This window comes from Melospiza melodia, chromosome 6 (assembly GCF_035770615.1).
Source record: "Melospiza melodia melodia isolate bMelMel2 chromosome 6, bMelMel2.pri, whole genome shotgun sequence".
Classification (NCBI taxonomy): Eukaryota; Metazoa; Chordata; class Aves; order Passeriformes; family Passerellidae; genus Melospiza; species Melospiza melodia.
The window spans coordinates 58,778,002-58,793,216 of record NC_086199.1 but is presented as its reverse complement, the minus strand read 5'-3'; the positions used below and the strand labels follow the sequence as shown (position 1 = coordinate 58,793,216).

Below are 15,215 nucleotides of genomic sequence, written 5' to 3'. Positions count from 1 at the left end.
TTTTTTTTCTTTTAACAATTAAAAAGAGCATTTTGTACAGTTCCTGAACTTTATCTAGTCCATTCTGTGTTCTTTCCGCTGAATTCTTAGCGTAAAAATACTTTTTCTTATTTTCAGTTCCAGCGTTCCTGAGCCTTCACCTTTCTGGCCACTGACAACTTCAGTCTGCCCATTATTTACAGGGATTTTATCTGAAATAACCCTAATCTGTAGGGGAAAAAAATATTCTTTCTCAAAATAGAAACAAAAAAAAATTAGGAGCTTTATATTTTATTGCAGGTGAGGGAGAGTACTTATTTATTTATTTTTAAATTTCTCTATAGAGAATTGCCCTGCTGAGTTCTGTCAAAACAATGTTTGCTATGTGGGAGTTTTCCAAATCCCTTCTTGTGCTTAGATACAATTCAGAGTATTTGTAGGGTGGTTGTGTTCACATAACATGGCAGAGCTTTGCTTCTCTCAGCACTGCACACCTGACTCACAGGCACTTTCCTTTTCTAGAAGCCACTAGTCTATAAAATTCCGTGCTTTTCTGTGCTGTTGTTACCTCTAAAGTGCATTTTTCATACTCCACATGCTGCTAGCATGGAGTGACTCCAGCTAATTTCCTCATTTATGTATCATAAAAAAAGTCTTGGCACCATCAGCCTGGATCAGACTTTGGCCACCCCCAGGACTTGTTCCCTCAGCTCTGTTTGCAGCTAGTTTTCTATAACTGTAAGTCATAACTACCCCATTGTTCCTGGCTTACCTCTATACAGTGCTTCTTACAGAAGAGAATATGTTTAGATGTGTTGCAGTGTCTCTGAGTTTAATGGCAATATCAAAGTGTCCTCTGGAAGACTGAGGTAAGCAAAGGCGGAGAAATTATCAAACTACCCATGAAGAAAAGCATTGTATTTTGAGATAGTATGCCAATTACAATTATAACTTATTTACAATAAACAATTGCAGTCTGACCTGAAGGAAGAAGATTAGGGAAAAGACTGAATCTCAATTCCTTTTTATTTCTGATTTGACTCCTGGGTTCAGCAGACCTCACCCTCCTTCCTCCCATAAACAAAAACAAAACAAAGCGAGATGTGACACATAACGACTGTAGGTTATTGTATTTTTCTTCTTTTTGTGGAACTCTATTAGGCTAGAAGCAAAACTACACTACACAGAGACAACTACAAGATGGCAACCAAAAGATAGATTTTTTTTTAAAATCTGTTGGTCAGCAGAGTCATCAATGTCTCCACTCCCAACAGGGTACCACACATCAGAAACATTATACCACAGCCTTCATATCATTACCTTACCTACAGCAGAACAAAGTCAACCATGCTAAACAAATTCATATTTTCAGCTTTCAGCAGTCTTCACAAAGTGCAGAGGATTCCAGAGGATTCCAGTCATTTCCATCATGACTAAGAAGCAGTCCAGTAAGTATAGTCACATTGCTACTGCAAACATGGCCATCCATCTAAAATGATAGTTGCAGAAACTCTGCCATGATTTACCACACTCCAGGTACACAAATTTGCAAATGCCTCAAGAAATAGAGCTCAAATTTCCACATCCATTCTACAAATTCCATAGGAATACTACCTAGGTTTAAAAATGAGCCTTTAAGCATCTTCAGAGCCTCAAAGGAAAGTGCAGCTGCTGCCTCAGAACCATTTAACCACTCAAATGTGGATGATGGAGTGCACCACTTACCGCTGAACTGGGAAGGAAAGGGAATCTAAGTGGTCCTCGCCCTTAAAAGCCATATTTATCCTGTTCTCATGTGCACTTCTCCATGGGCTGGAATCTAGAAAGAAAACAGTCATTTAGTAAACCTAGGAAAACTCAGACACCTTCGGCCCAGGCTGGCATGGCATTTTCCTGCTTTCCTGTGGAGAGAGCTCATTAAAACAAACAAAAAGTCTCCTTTTCCACAACTCCAGCAGTTAACTGAGGCCATTAAGTACATTTCACAGCATAAACAATGTAGGATTTGCATATTCCTGAAGATCCTGGACTGCTGCACAGGTCAGAGCCATCTGAGTTGAACATTTGTGAGTTAGTATTGAGGTATTATTTAGCCTCATTTATTTTATATTAACTTGAATGCTAGAGAAAATCTAATGAGTGTTATAGTAATTCTTCATGTTACTGTGTGAAAGATTGCAAGTGAGGCCCCTTCCAGCCCTAACTATTCTGCAATATGATTTCAGGATTGTTAAGTACTACATTTACAGAAAGATCCTTGATGACTAAGTTACTGAAGTATTTGACCCCTCCATGTAAGACAATTTCATTTTTTAATACATTTTAAATGCTGCACACATCTTTCTCCTCCCTGATTTCCCTTCATACCTAGTGACCAAGAGATGGATCCAAGCTTTATTGCACTAGAAAAAAACAAGAGAGGATAAGAAGGACTCCTCATTTTCACAAGAGGAAGGATTCTGCCTCTTTCCCTCTTCCTTTAATTAGCCTCTCTTATATTACATCACTACCTACTATAGGTCAAAGCACATTCACAACAAAAATCACAGAGGATTTATTCTACAAAAAAAGGTGAAGTCATTCTCACTCACACACATAGCTAAAAGAAAACTAAGGCAAAATATTTGAAGGAAAAGACTAATCCATGACTCAGGAAGAAGAGGAAATGGATTCATTTGGACAAGGAGACAGGAACAGTGGGAAAATTATGCTTTCGTAGATGTGAAAAAAAAACTTGGGATCAATGGATCTCACTCCTAGAGAAAATACTTTACACAGGAAATTACTGTTTGTGTCACCAGCTGAGGCAGAGTGGTTTTGATGTAGTTGCTTGTGAAATTCTGCTATCTGGTTATTTGGCTGCATTGTGCAAGCTGAGTCAGCCAGCATTCAAGATATTTGCCACCCCAAATTGCTCTTAATTGACAGAGAGTGGTCCTCACTCCCTTTCCTAGCAAACTGACCTCATTACTAATGCATGGCCTTGTTTTTTCCCCAAGATCTCACAAACACATCCTGAGCACATAAAAGTATTACAACCAACATTCACATGCTCTGTCCACTGTCAGCTCCAGATTGCTCTGGTGATGGTGCCATCCTGTGTTCCTCCCTATCCCCAAGGTTTTCCTGGAAATAACAAATTTAATTTAGTCCTTCTTTAGATGTATAGACTGTAGAAGATTGAAATACAGGAGAAGAATCTATTAAAAAAGCCAAAACCAACACCAAAAAATCCCCACATTAAAAATAGTTGAATTGGTACTGAAGGCTCTGGTTTAAAAAGATTGCAGGTATTTCATAGGTTTTGACTGGAGGTTCATATGCCCAAGCATGAAAATATTAGTATGTATTCTTCTGCTCCTGTGACACACTAAGATTTTAAAAACAAACTTATTTGGGGGGGAAATTTAAATCATTTAGTGTATGATATACAGATTTCACTAACAAAGTGAATAAATGAGCTATCTTCATTTCCAGTAGTATAATATTGTCCCCTTTTTAAAGACATTTAAGATTACAAGATACAAACAAGTGTACAATCACATTTACTGGAAACTGACAAATATCACAATAATCACTGTCTTCATTTGGAGGAGATAGCCTTAACACTGAACACATCCACAAAAAACCCTAATCTCCAAAATTAATTTTCCCTCCTAAATCTTGTCATTTAAAGAACAAAAACCTCCAATATTTTAGCCTGCAGAATTACAGATTTCATGGACACTAAACATCTCTTTCTGCTCAGCATTAGACCTGGATTTACCTTCTCATGCTACCAACACTAAATCAAATGTAAAGCTTCAGCTTCCTCTGGCAAGCTAAATCTACTTCACCATTAGCTCAGCCTACTACCAATTTCCACACATACAAATCAAAGCACCTGCTTGTACTCCATTACTTGTGATCAGTGACATAATGTACACAGACATAAATTAGATTATTGCATGTCCTTGTTCCCCATAAATTAGAAACCTGACAAAAATGCAAGTTTTTATATGCTGCCTTCCCACAGAGCACACTTTTATATTATGTCTGAAAGCCTGTAAAAACATTATCAACTCCTACTTAGAGGTTACTTATGCTCCAGGAACAATAACAAAATGCTACAACAATATCTTAACCAAACTGTCTGGCTAGAGACTATGATTAGATATTAGCCGGCATCTTTAATCCTAAATTAATGTTGGCAATATGAGGAAATTCTCTGCCCTGGAACTTTGCCAGGGGATCCACTGTACCCCCAGGATCACAGGAGAGGTTGGAACACCAGTGATTTGTGGCACAGGCTTCTGGTCCTGCTTAGAATGCCTCCTCCACCTGCTGGGCAATTACAGATGGCAGATATTGCTCAGATTCCAGTGCTCTCATTCCTCTTTCCAGGTAAGAGCAAAACAACTGTACTTCCTCGTATAGACTAGGAGAGGGCTGATGAGTCCTCCTCTTTAGCTGATTCTGGTTTTTATTTGAGTCCACAACACATGATGAGCTCTAATCAGCACTCCTAAAAGCAAAGTCCTCTACTCAAGCTGACTATGGAGATGTTATACATGCACTCACTTTTATTAAGTATATATATAATAACAGATAACATTATTAGACTTCTGTTGGAGAGTCTAATTTTTTTTTCCACTGAAAGCATTTATTTCCATGACTAATGATTAGACCCACAGCTCGTCAGAGTTGCTGTCCAGATAAATTTGAACAAAAAAGACAAACAAACAAACCAAAAACCCACTGCTTGTACTTTGCAACATTGGTCGTTTTGGTAGAAGCCTGAGTGACACACTGAAATAATAAAATTGTGTTCTTGGACTATTATGAAGCCTTTTATTTAACACCTATATAGGGCTTGACATCTGCACACAGCCTTGTATCAGTGTAAATGCTGACTTACAATTTGTTTGACTCCTCTGGTAGGTAGCTGCACATGCATGTGGAATTACATGTACGCAAGGCAGCAGGCTCTGTGTCCTGCATTTTTCTCTTTGTGATTCCAACACTGAATTAGGTTTTCAGATGTTATTTCCTCCAGGAATAGATGCAGATAGGCAGAGCACAAACTACATTTCAATCCCATCCAATACAGCCAGCCAAAAGCTTTTTCCAGAGGACAGGAGTTCAGAAGAGAATAAAGCATCACACCTGAAAGAGCATGAAAGCATTGCTCTCAGAAACCAGCAAAGTATCAGTCAAGGGCATGACCTTCGTGGCCAAAATTCCCAAAACCACACAAGCAGGAAGAGGGATCTTGCTCACAGACAGGCACCAGGCCTTGCCAAAAACTGACAGAGAACTAAAAACACCTTTAAAAACTGTCAAACAGCCCACCTGTAAAAGAGAGGAGGAGAAGCCTCATCCCAGCTTGAGGGTAACCCTGTGCAGCCCTTCATTAGCAGAGTGGTGCAGCTGGCAGCTCTCATCCCACTGCTCCAGGACAAACCCCTCCTGCCCTACAAGAACTCCCTGCTAGGAGCCTCCTGTTGCTCCAGCCTGTTTAGCAACGGAGAGCAGCTTCTACAGAGCCACAGTGCTTTTTGGCACCCTGCAAAATACGTCACTTCTGCTAAGAAAGCAAATTGCAACTCATAGAATCTCCCGGTTTAAATTTCTTCTCCATGATTCAACATGTTAGCTCACATTTAACAAACTAGATATTAGGAGGGTTTTAGCATAAGGATTCTTTTCGGAACAACAGCATGCCCAAAAGTAGCATGGTAACAGCATGTTTTCCAGGTGAACTCAGCTTTCTTCTACTACTGATGGCCCTAAAGTTCTCTATCACAAAATTATGCCCTTAGTGATTAAGCCCTGAAACTTCAGACAATTAAATTCACATTTTCGAGCTCATTCATGTCACACATGTTCACCCTTGCAAAGGCTCGAATCAAAAGGCAAATCCATGAACTTTCACCACATCCTTTCTAACCCCTAACATCATAATTTCAACACTAAAAATACCTTAAAATAAGGTCAATCAAGAGCATAATTTCTCTTTCAGAAAGAGAGAAATCTACACATCTAGCCTCTGACTATTAATAATCATCTGAATTAGGAGAGCATGTTATCTATAAGCAATATGGTTAACCTGAGAATAAGAAGTTATTAGCTAAAAGTCATTTCAGACCAGATATTCCTTGATTAATATGAACAGTTCCAGTCTGCACTAAAGGACAATCTCTTTTCTGCCAAACAGCACTTGCCCTTATTTTACAATTCTGGGAGTCTGGGAATCATTAGTTATTATTCTCCTATATACAGAATAACTGTTAATGGAATGCCACAAATCAAACTAAGAGCAAAATTCTGACAGCATTTATGTGAGAGGTCAGAAAGTAAATACATACATTCTGTCCTTCAGCAACACATCCAGCCCATCAGAAGTTTTTCTACACTAACCATTTAAGGTCTCAAGATCCTGTGTCATTCTGCATTATAAGAGGCTTACATGGGCATGAATTAATTGCAATTGTAAGAGCCAACTCAAAATTAGGCTGGGTGTCACAAATCTAAGAAACCATAAAATCAGGAGCAAAAATAATGAAGAGCTCTTTGAGCAGTGCATTGAAATGGGTTGTATTAGCATGGGATCACATACACAGATCTATGGACCACACTCCTAGAATGCAAAATTAAAACTAGGAGGGAGAGGTGGGAAAAGGCACTACCTATGGCATTCACTCATGGCAGTGGCTCAATAATCAGAAAGGAAGCTCTGCTGAAAGTTTATGCCTTGCACTTCAAGTATAATCTGAAGCATAAATTTATTTTCAGTCACAGAGGGGTTTTATTTTTATGGCATATTTCTTCACCTCTTTTCTCTCTGCTTTCTGCAGAGAGAGGCTCTCATTTTAAATTACTCTCTGTATTTGAAAATATTCCTTCTAATATATCATAAAACAATTTGTCTTGGAAGGGATCTTAAAGATCATCTAGTTCCAAACCCTCATGGGGTTTTGGTAGGGTTACCTTCCACTAGATCAGGTTTCCCACAACTTCATCCAACCTGTCCTTGATTATATACACATACAAAAAATATATATAGCCATCTGTTTATTTAAATATTTTCTTAATACTTCACTTATATTTTCATAATTCTAAAAATTATGCCTTATTTTATTATATATTCATCATAAATTTCTATTACATTAAATGTTTTTGAAGTATAAATTACAATATATGTGGAGGTTTGGAGATTGTGTGTATATATACACACATACATCTGATGTAGTTATTAATGCAAACTCAAGTTTGTGCTGTTTTTTCTTCTGGATACTTCCCATTTCAGTCTTGTTTTACACATCTATACCTTGGAAATATCCAGGGAGATGGAGAGGGAGAAACAAAAAAAGACCTACCTCAGTCAAATAGGCCATTCTGAAAACTTCAGACAAGGAATATGATTGTGTAGATCTTGAGGGTGAAAGAAAAAAAGAAATCTGAAGCCAGTATCATTTCTCTGCATACAGAGGAATTCCTTAATTAACTTTCTGGTTTGTGTGTTTGTTTTTTTTTAAAAACTTCCTTGAACATAAAAAAAAATCATTTATGATCTCCACTAGGCAAAATCCTGCTTTGAAAGCAAGATGTATGGGACTGCTTCTTCCATTTCTTTATTTTAGATAGTGGATCATACGAAAAACACTAAGTAGAACATATTTATCCAGGTAATTCAGCTTTCTCCAAGATTAAAAGTGGAAGAGATCAATCATCACATGTGCCACAGCAAGTCCTTTTTCCAAGGCATGAGTTTTCTTACAATGCATCTTTAACAGGTGTTCCCATTCAAATACAAAATATCTGGGGAAAATGGAGCTTCCATCAGCATAGATTACATTATGAAATGTTTAAAATAAGGAGATAAAGAATGGCATAACAGATTTGATGACTTCTTTTCACCCACTCTCCCTCAAAACCATTTTAGGCAACAGGCCACTGGAACAGACACTTGGCATCTTTTGGGTTTTTTAAATCTTATCAAAGTCTCTAAGATCTCCCCTTCTGCAAGGGACACACCAATTTCCATAGCTGGCAGTATTACGGGAACAAACTGATTGGTGGTCACATTTCTGGCAATTAGCATTTTAGAGGCAGTTTCACTGGAAAATAATTTACTTTTGAGGTTCAGCAACCAAATAAGAAGTGTCAGGTTGGGGCACTCCAGAGCTATATTTTACCTTTTATGTGGTGGAGAATAATCAATATATGAAGATGTTTCTTGGTTCTCAGGGCAGCAGTAATGCAACCTGCTACCATGTAATTTTGGGGTGTCCAATGGGCCAGGCTGCTCAGAGCCCCATCCAACCTGGCCTTGAACGCTTCCAGGGATGAGGCATCCACAGCTTCTCTGGGCAACATCTCCCAATCTCACAGTAAAGACTTTTATCCCAATATTTAATATAAACTTCTTCTAGAAGATATCACTGTGTTTAACCACTTCAAAGGGGAAGGAATAGAGACCTACACAAATAACTCACTGCAAGGAAACGTGACAATATTTGCACATCCCTGTGCACAAACCATTACCTGCAATGAAAGGATTTCATCTTAATAGCCATTCCTCTTAGTCAGACAGGAAGTCTAAAAGACATCTTTATTTGCATTGATATTCCTCAAAAAGAAAAACAAATCTGACATTTTAACAGAGAGCAAAACAATATTATTAATTCAGGTCATAGTCAAGGCTATATTGGACTAGAATCACAAGGCATTGCATGGTAAACAGTGGTCATATTTTCACAATATTTGCTAGTGATAATGAAGTTTATCATTTTACAGAGTTAATATCAAATTTGCTCTTTTGTGGTCATAACTCTGAAAACCTTAAGACCAGCTTTAGACCAGTACAGATGAAAAAGACATTTATCTAAAAATAAGACAATCACAGAAGGCCACAAACAGCTAATCTCTAGCCCTTAAATCACTTCTCTGTTTGAATTACTAGTAAACTTCCTACTTCTTTCAATCAACTTCAGCATAATTTTTTCACCTTTCTACAACATATTGGGGAAATGAAAAACAAGGACATCAGAGAACTACAGAAAAGTTAAAAGGGAAGTAGGTGAGAGAGATCAAAGTTCTTGCCTGCTACTATGGTAACTCAACAGAAAGCTAGAGCAGGAGGTCCAGTTGGGAAACAAGCACACGAGATGAACCAACACACCAAAGAAAATGTAATACACATGTGGTTATGCTACATATTTTCAAGGATCCCAGCTCTCCTCATGCTTATTGCAAGTTCTACTTTCAAGTCTACCTTTTCTAGATAAACACAGCAAAGCCAGTAGAAAAACTTCCTGAAAGCTGAAAAAAAGTCCAAGTATGTTGTGAAATTACCTATACGCTAAAAAACAAGAACATGGAGCCTACAGCAAAATTTGAGCATAGTTTCTATTTCTTGCTTCTTTCATTGAATTAACTCCAATTAGCACTTCCAGACAGCCTGTCAGCAAACTATGCTACCTAGTCATTATAATTCTACACAAAGTAGTAGTCATAAAGCAGTAGGGAGCTTTTTCTGTTTGTAAGGAGAAAATACTTCATTTATAATTTTGAACTGCTGCCAAAGAGGATCCAATCACCAGATATTTTCTTCTTCCTCTGTCCTTCACACAAAAAAAAAAACAAAAAAAAACTGTAACACTATCAAAGAGAGGGAATCCTCAACAGGGCCAGAGGCAAAACTGCTCTGCAGGATTGTTCCCATATCCAGTATCTCAGGGGTGGGTGTAACATGAGCAGGGCACATCCAGAAACTCCCAGCAAACCCAAAGGCTCAGGGGGGCCTTTCCAGCCTGCTCACATTGGTTTTGCACCAGGGATCAAGTTGGGTGTAGGAGCAGAAAGTGCAAATCCTACTCAAGTCAGTGAGCTGCACTCAGACTGTGTGCCCCAAGTTCTCCTGAGCCTCTGGAAGGGCAAGCAAAAAAAGTTCAGGTGGTATTCCCTGATGGAATGGCAGGTTTTGTGAGGATCACAGGATATCCTGGATTGGAAGGGACACCAAGGATTATCAAAGTCCAACTTTTGGTCCTCCACAGGACAATCCCCCAGAATCACATCGTGTGCTAAGAGCACTGTCCAAATTTTTCATGAACTCTGACAGGTTTGATTTTGCAAGCATTTCCCTGGGGAGCCTGTTCAGTGCCCAACCACCCTCTGGTGAAGAACCTTTTCCTGATATCCAACCTGAACCTCCCCTGACAACTTCAGGCCACTCCCTCAGGTCCTGTTAGAGGTCACCTGAGAGATCAGTGCCTGCCCCTCCTCTTCCCCTCATAAGGAAGCTGTAGATTGTAATGAGGTTCATAGAACACAGACTATGATGAGTTGGAAGGGACCATCAAGATCATCAAGTCCAACTTTTGGCCCTGCACAGAACAGCTTTCTTTGGAGCTTTTTGAATCTGGGTTTTGTTGGTTTTTTGTTGACCTTTTTGCTGGTTTTGTTTTTTTAATCTTTCCTCTCTTCCCAATTCACAGGCTGAGGTCTTAGTATGGAAGAGCCAAGGAGGAGACCAGAGGAAAAATAATAACAAGAAACATAAGGAGAAGAGTAGTGTTGCTTAGGAAGTTTGGACGTTGATGAGTGTGTGAACAATCATGCCACACCCAAAAATATTGTAGCTCAGTAGGGAGCTGTGCAGTTTCAATTAAAAAGTGATAATATGTCACAGTACTTTTAATTACCAAACCCCCAAATTTGGCAGGTATAAAAGTCACAGCCTGTATCTTCACTTGCACTTGTAACTCTCAGATAGGCAGCAAATCACCAAAGTCCAACAACTTCACATCTATCAGCTGATGTTCGGTAACCCATTATGCAAGGATCTGGCACACAAGTTCTGAGTACACCATGAATTGCTATACAGTCTGTTCCAGGATGGCTGCATTGTTTGTTCTCATGATTTTTCTAAAAATGGATATTGAAAGAAAAGAAAAATTATTTTTTAAACTGTACAAATCTCCTTGCAGAACAGGCCTAGTGTTTTGATAAATATTTCCCATTATTATCATGAGGTTGTAACAGTCTGCGATGGCACAAGTAGAGACACATACCAGAATTAGTTGGAAGGAAAAGTCCCAGAGTCAATTTTGCTATTAGCAGCCAAATCCAATGAATTTGTAATCATTAGGTTTAGGAGTGCTCAGATTCCAGACTTTAATTTTTCTCCCCACAGAAAAACATAGCAGTAACTGTAGAGGGTTTTATCCATAATATTAGCTTGAGCTTTGCAGTTATTTATGAGTATGCCACAGAACTTTGTTGCCCTGCAAGTCAAACAGAGGCACATTAGACTCACATTTGGAAAGCAGTCTGTTCACTCATTTCCAATGCAGGTCTCTGCACTGTTAACCCTCCAGACATATGAGACTGGTAAGGACAAAGAAGTGTAAAAGTTCTCCATGAACTTCCATTTCCAGAAATTAGCATTGAGCATTTCAGCTGCAAATGCACCAAAACTTAGAAGTCACATTGCTGATCTACTGCCCTGAAAATTTCAGTCTTCTGACCTGTTTCTTTCTGTTGCTGCCTGTGATATGTGGGCAGTGGATCAGCTCATCTCCCATTTGCAAGAGTAGTTAAGAGAACTCCAAATCCCTCCAGAGAGCTGATTTCACTATTAAAACGTCAGCATTTTTCCATAGATAGTTCCACGATCAAGAGTTTCCTTCGTCTCCATTTTCCATTATCAGCCTCAGAAAACTCTGCCAATCTTCAAACACCCATCATCTCCAATATTTCTGGTGCAACCTAAGGCAATAATTGGCCTCAGCAAGAACACAGACACGTTCCTAACCCTGCAGGGTGACAGAGTGTACATTCCACCTGCAACTGTGGCTTTCATTATTTTCAGTGTGCCTACGTTTAGAGATGCTATCAACAACCCAGTTTTTACATCAGCTGGATCCAAGGTACTGCTTGTGCCAATTACACTTACATTATTTACCAGTAAATATCTGAGGGTCAGGCACATCAAATATCTTGCTAGGTACTGCCAATGCCCACCCACGGAGGTGTTTGGGCATACCACAGGAAGGATCTGCCATCTGTGCAGTCAGGCACTGTCTGCCCCAAGAGCAGGAAAGGATGCCCACAGAAGTTTTTCTTTAGATTCACATTATCCGGACAAGACACAGAGCAAAGGTTTCAGGCAAATAGCCCACGACCTCTCTCAATCAGTACCCAGGTGAAAGAACAGGATCCTGAAGCCACATACCACCTGTACTCATTGCCATGGCTTGAATGTCACGTAGGCAATTTGAAGCTGATGTGCATGGCCCAGCTTTCCCAGCTTCTGTCAGTACAGACCTCAGTGAGAAAACTGTCCCCAAAGTACAACCAGCACTTGCACAGCAGACCCAACACCTGAAATATCTTAATTTATTTAAAGATAGAGTGCTGTGACCAGCAACATGTACATGCAAGGAAAAAAGTGACATCCCTAAATTGTAGGAAAAAAATTTAAATTACTGCAGTGGTAAATGTAAATCGGTTCTGAGACCCAGCCACCTAATTGTCCATTAAGATATCAAAAAACAGATTCTTCTTTTAATTTAATAGTCTTCTAAAAGAGAACCCAAGAAAATGTTAGGCATTACTCATGGTAGAACTACAGGACGGAGCTTTCGACTCATGACTCATCCAATAAAAGGGAAAGCAGTTCATAAGCAAATTCTGAAAAGTTTCAAAGCACAAGATGAATTTACCTTTTAAAAAGAAGCATTTCAGTTAGATGGGGTGGAAAAAGAAATCACTTACAGGAAACATAGGGCAGTGGTTACATCCAGGGAATGAAAATACAGAAATCATCCTGCTTTACTCAACAAGGTGCATCACCATCCTCTCACAGCTATGCAGAAACTTATTTAGCCTCTCTCCCTACTCTGATAATGAAGTGATAATGGTCCAAATTCCTCTCCTCTCTTTAGTGCCATGACAGATTATGCCTGCAAAGGTGGAGGCTGCTGGTGCCTTTTTACAGCCCTTGAACCTCAACTTGATTCTGAAGCAGCAGCTCAAATCTAATTCCAGGAACCGAAGACCTCATACATGTGAGTGAAATGCGTAAGGCACAAAAATAGATTTTAGTAAAAACGTGAAATGGTTGAATCCTGACAGAAGGTGACTAAGAGGGGAATCCAGTAGGAAGCAAACATGGAAAAATAAGTCAGGAAGTTTAACATCATAGACCCCCCTAAAAAATTAGAAGAAAAAACCACAAAGTCAGAACTCAGACAGGCAATGCTCTTCTTGTGGCACGTGTGCCACTTGCTCCCTCAAAGTCACTGTGGCCCAGAACCTGGCATCCCACAGCCACAGCACCATTGAGGTTGAAGAGACTCAGCTTCAAAAGGGAAATTCTTATGGATAATACAGACTACCAAAGTTAAAATTATTTATAATAATTTTAAAGTTAATTTTTGCACCTCAAGAAAATTGCTACATGTATTACATCCTCCTCTTAGGATGCCCTTGAAAGTTTGGCTTCTGGTTTAACTTTTGAAGACCAGCATTTTCCAGGATAAGAGAAAACTGAATGGAAGAACTAGATGGGGTCAGGAGAAGTCAATGAGAGGAAAAAATGCATTAAAGTTCCCAACAGCCCTGCCACTGACTTCAGTGGTGAAAGAAGCCAAAAACTTATTGTACATTTAGGAGTTAAGATTGACTGGGACCTTTCTAAAATTACATATACAAAACACCAGCTTCTGCAAATAATTATCAGGTCATATACCCATAAAAGTCAAGAAAATATATTTTATTACCTGCTCATCTTACTTATTCATAGAGCAGAGCCAATATTAGTCAGCACAAGTAGTGCTTGCAAGCAGGAAGGCTTCAATCATTAAGGAAGGGATGTAATTAAAAGGGGGGAAATCCAAAACACAGTTATACCCACCAATCACGTCATCTAAATTGTACTATTTTATTCATCAAAAACAAAGCTTTGAAACAAAGATGCTGTATTTTATGCAAGTTCTTGATTATCTTTCTTCTGAGGGAGCATGTAATTTACAAGAAAGAGGACTTAAAGCTTTAAGTGCCTCTGACTTAATTCAGCATTGCTGTATTGATGGTCCCATTTAGATGATTCCATTTCAGGCCCCTCTAACGCATTAAAGGCATGACTTACTCACATCCATTTGGCTAATGATCCCCTACTGCTCCAAAGTAAATGACAGCTATTTACAGTAAATTATTCAATTAGATAGAGGGAAGTGCGGTATTCATTTTATATTGTTTGACATGGCAAAACAGAAGTGTGCAAGAAGGCAGGTAGGGCATTTTAATCTTCCAGAATCAATTGTTTAATCCACAGCAGGAGGATAAATACACTCCACAATACTTGTCAGCATCAGGTTTTTATTGTAAACATTCTAAGAGAGACTGGAGTGTTGCAGCTCCAGTTAATATAATTCTGTCCATTTCAAATGTAAGTCATCATACCACACAAGGAATACCAGCATCTGACAGGACTGCTTTATTTTAGGCACAATTTCAAGGATCACACAAAGTGACCATATGCTAGCAGCAGACCAAATTTCCATTTAAATAAAAGAATAGGCATGAGCAAGCCTGAATCCCATTTATCTGTAATGGGATTTACACTACTAAGTGACTACCTCACTCTCCCAAACAAGGACTCAATGTCCCAGGACATTTGGATAGTGGGATATTTTTAATTTATGAAATCCCAGGACAGGACAGGACAGCTCAGCTCCTCTCTCAAATTAAGAGGGGGATCGAAGGATAATCAAATAAAGAACCAGTTGGGGCTAAAACAGAGCCCAGAAAAAGAGGGAATGATCACACTGCAATAACTCGAATCTTTTCACACATTCATCTGTTCTTTTCCAGGAGGCGAAGGGGACGTGTGAGTACATACACATTACAATCCCCACTGTATACACACTTGCTTGACCACAGCACCTGGAGAAAAAAAAGAAGTCATGACTTTGGTGTCCCCTGTCAAACCTTTGCATTATAAAAGAGAAAATGAACAAGTAGTTCTCATTATTTTAGACGGGAACATGAAGTCCAAGGTGCAGGACAGGCCACCATGTGTGCTGAGCCTGCCAGTGACCATGCTTGTGTGTCTCTCAGGCCTCCCAGAATTTATCTGAGGGAAAAGAGGAATAGGTAATTTCTCCAAGCCCTCCTGGCTAGCCCTAATTTTGGAGAATTCTCTCTTCCGCAAGCCCAGAATGCCTCAGGACGAGTGCCGAGCAACC

At 39.2% G+C, this 15,215-nt stretch overlaps 1 protein-coding gene across 2 annotated transcripts in view; it reads right to left on the bottom strand.

The window, feature by feature from the left end:
- Window positions 1–15,215, bottom strand: part of INSC (INSC spindle orientation adaptor protein) — a 127,356-nt gene that overhangs the window by 86,903 nt on the left and 25,238 nt on the right. For both annotated transcript variants that reach the window (XM_063159464.1, XM_063159465.1), the window contains exon 2: window positions 1,705–1,798. In XM_063159464.1, the coding sequence (XP_063015534.1) occupies window positions 1,705–1,757 (53 nt within the window). In that variant the 5' untranslated portion in view covers window positions 1,758–1,798. The remainder of the gene's footprint in view (window positions 1–1,704; window positions 1,799–15,215) is intronic.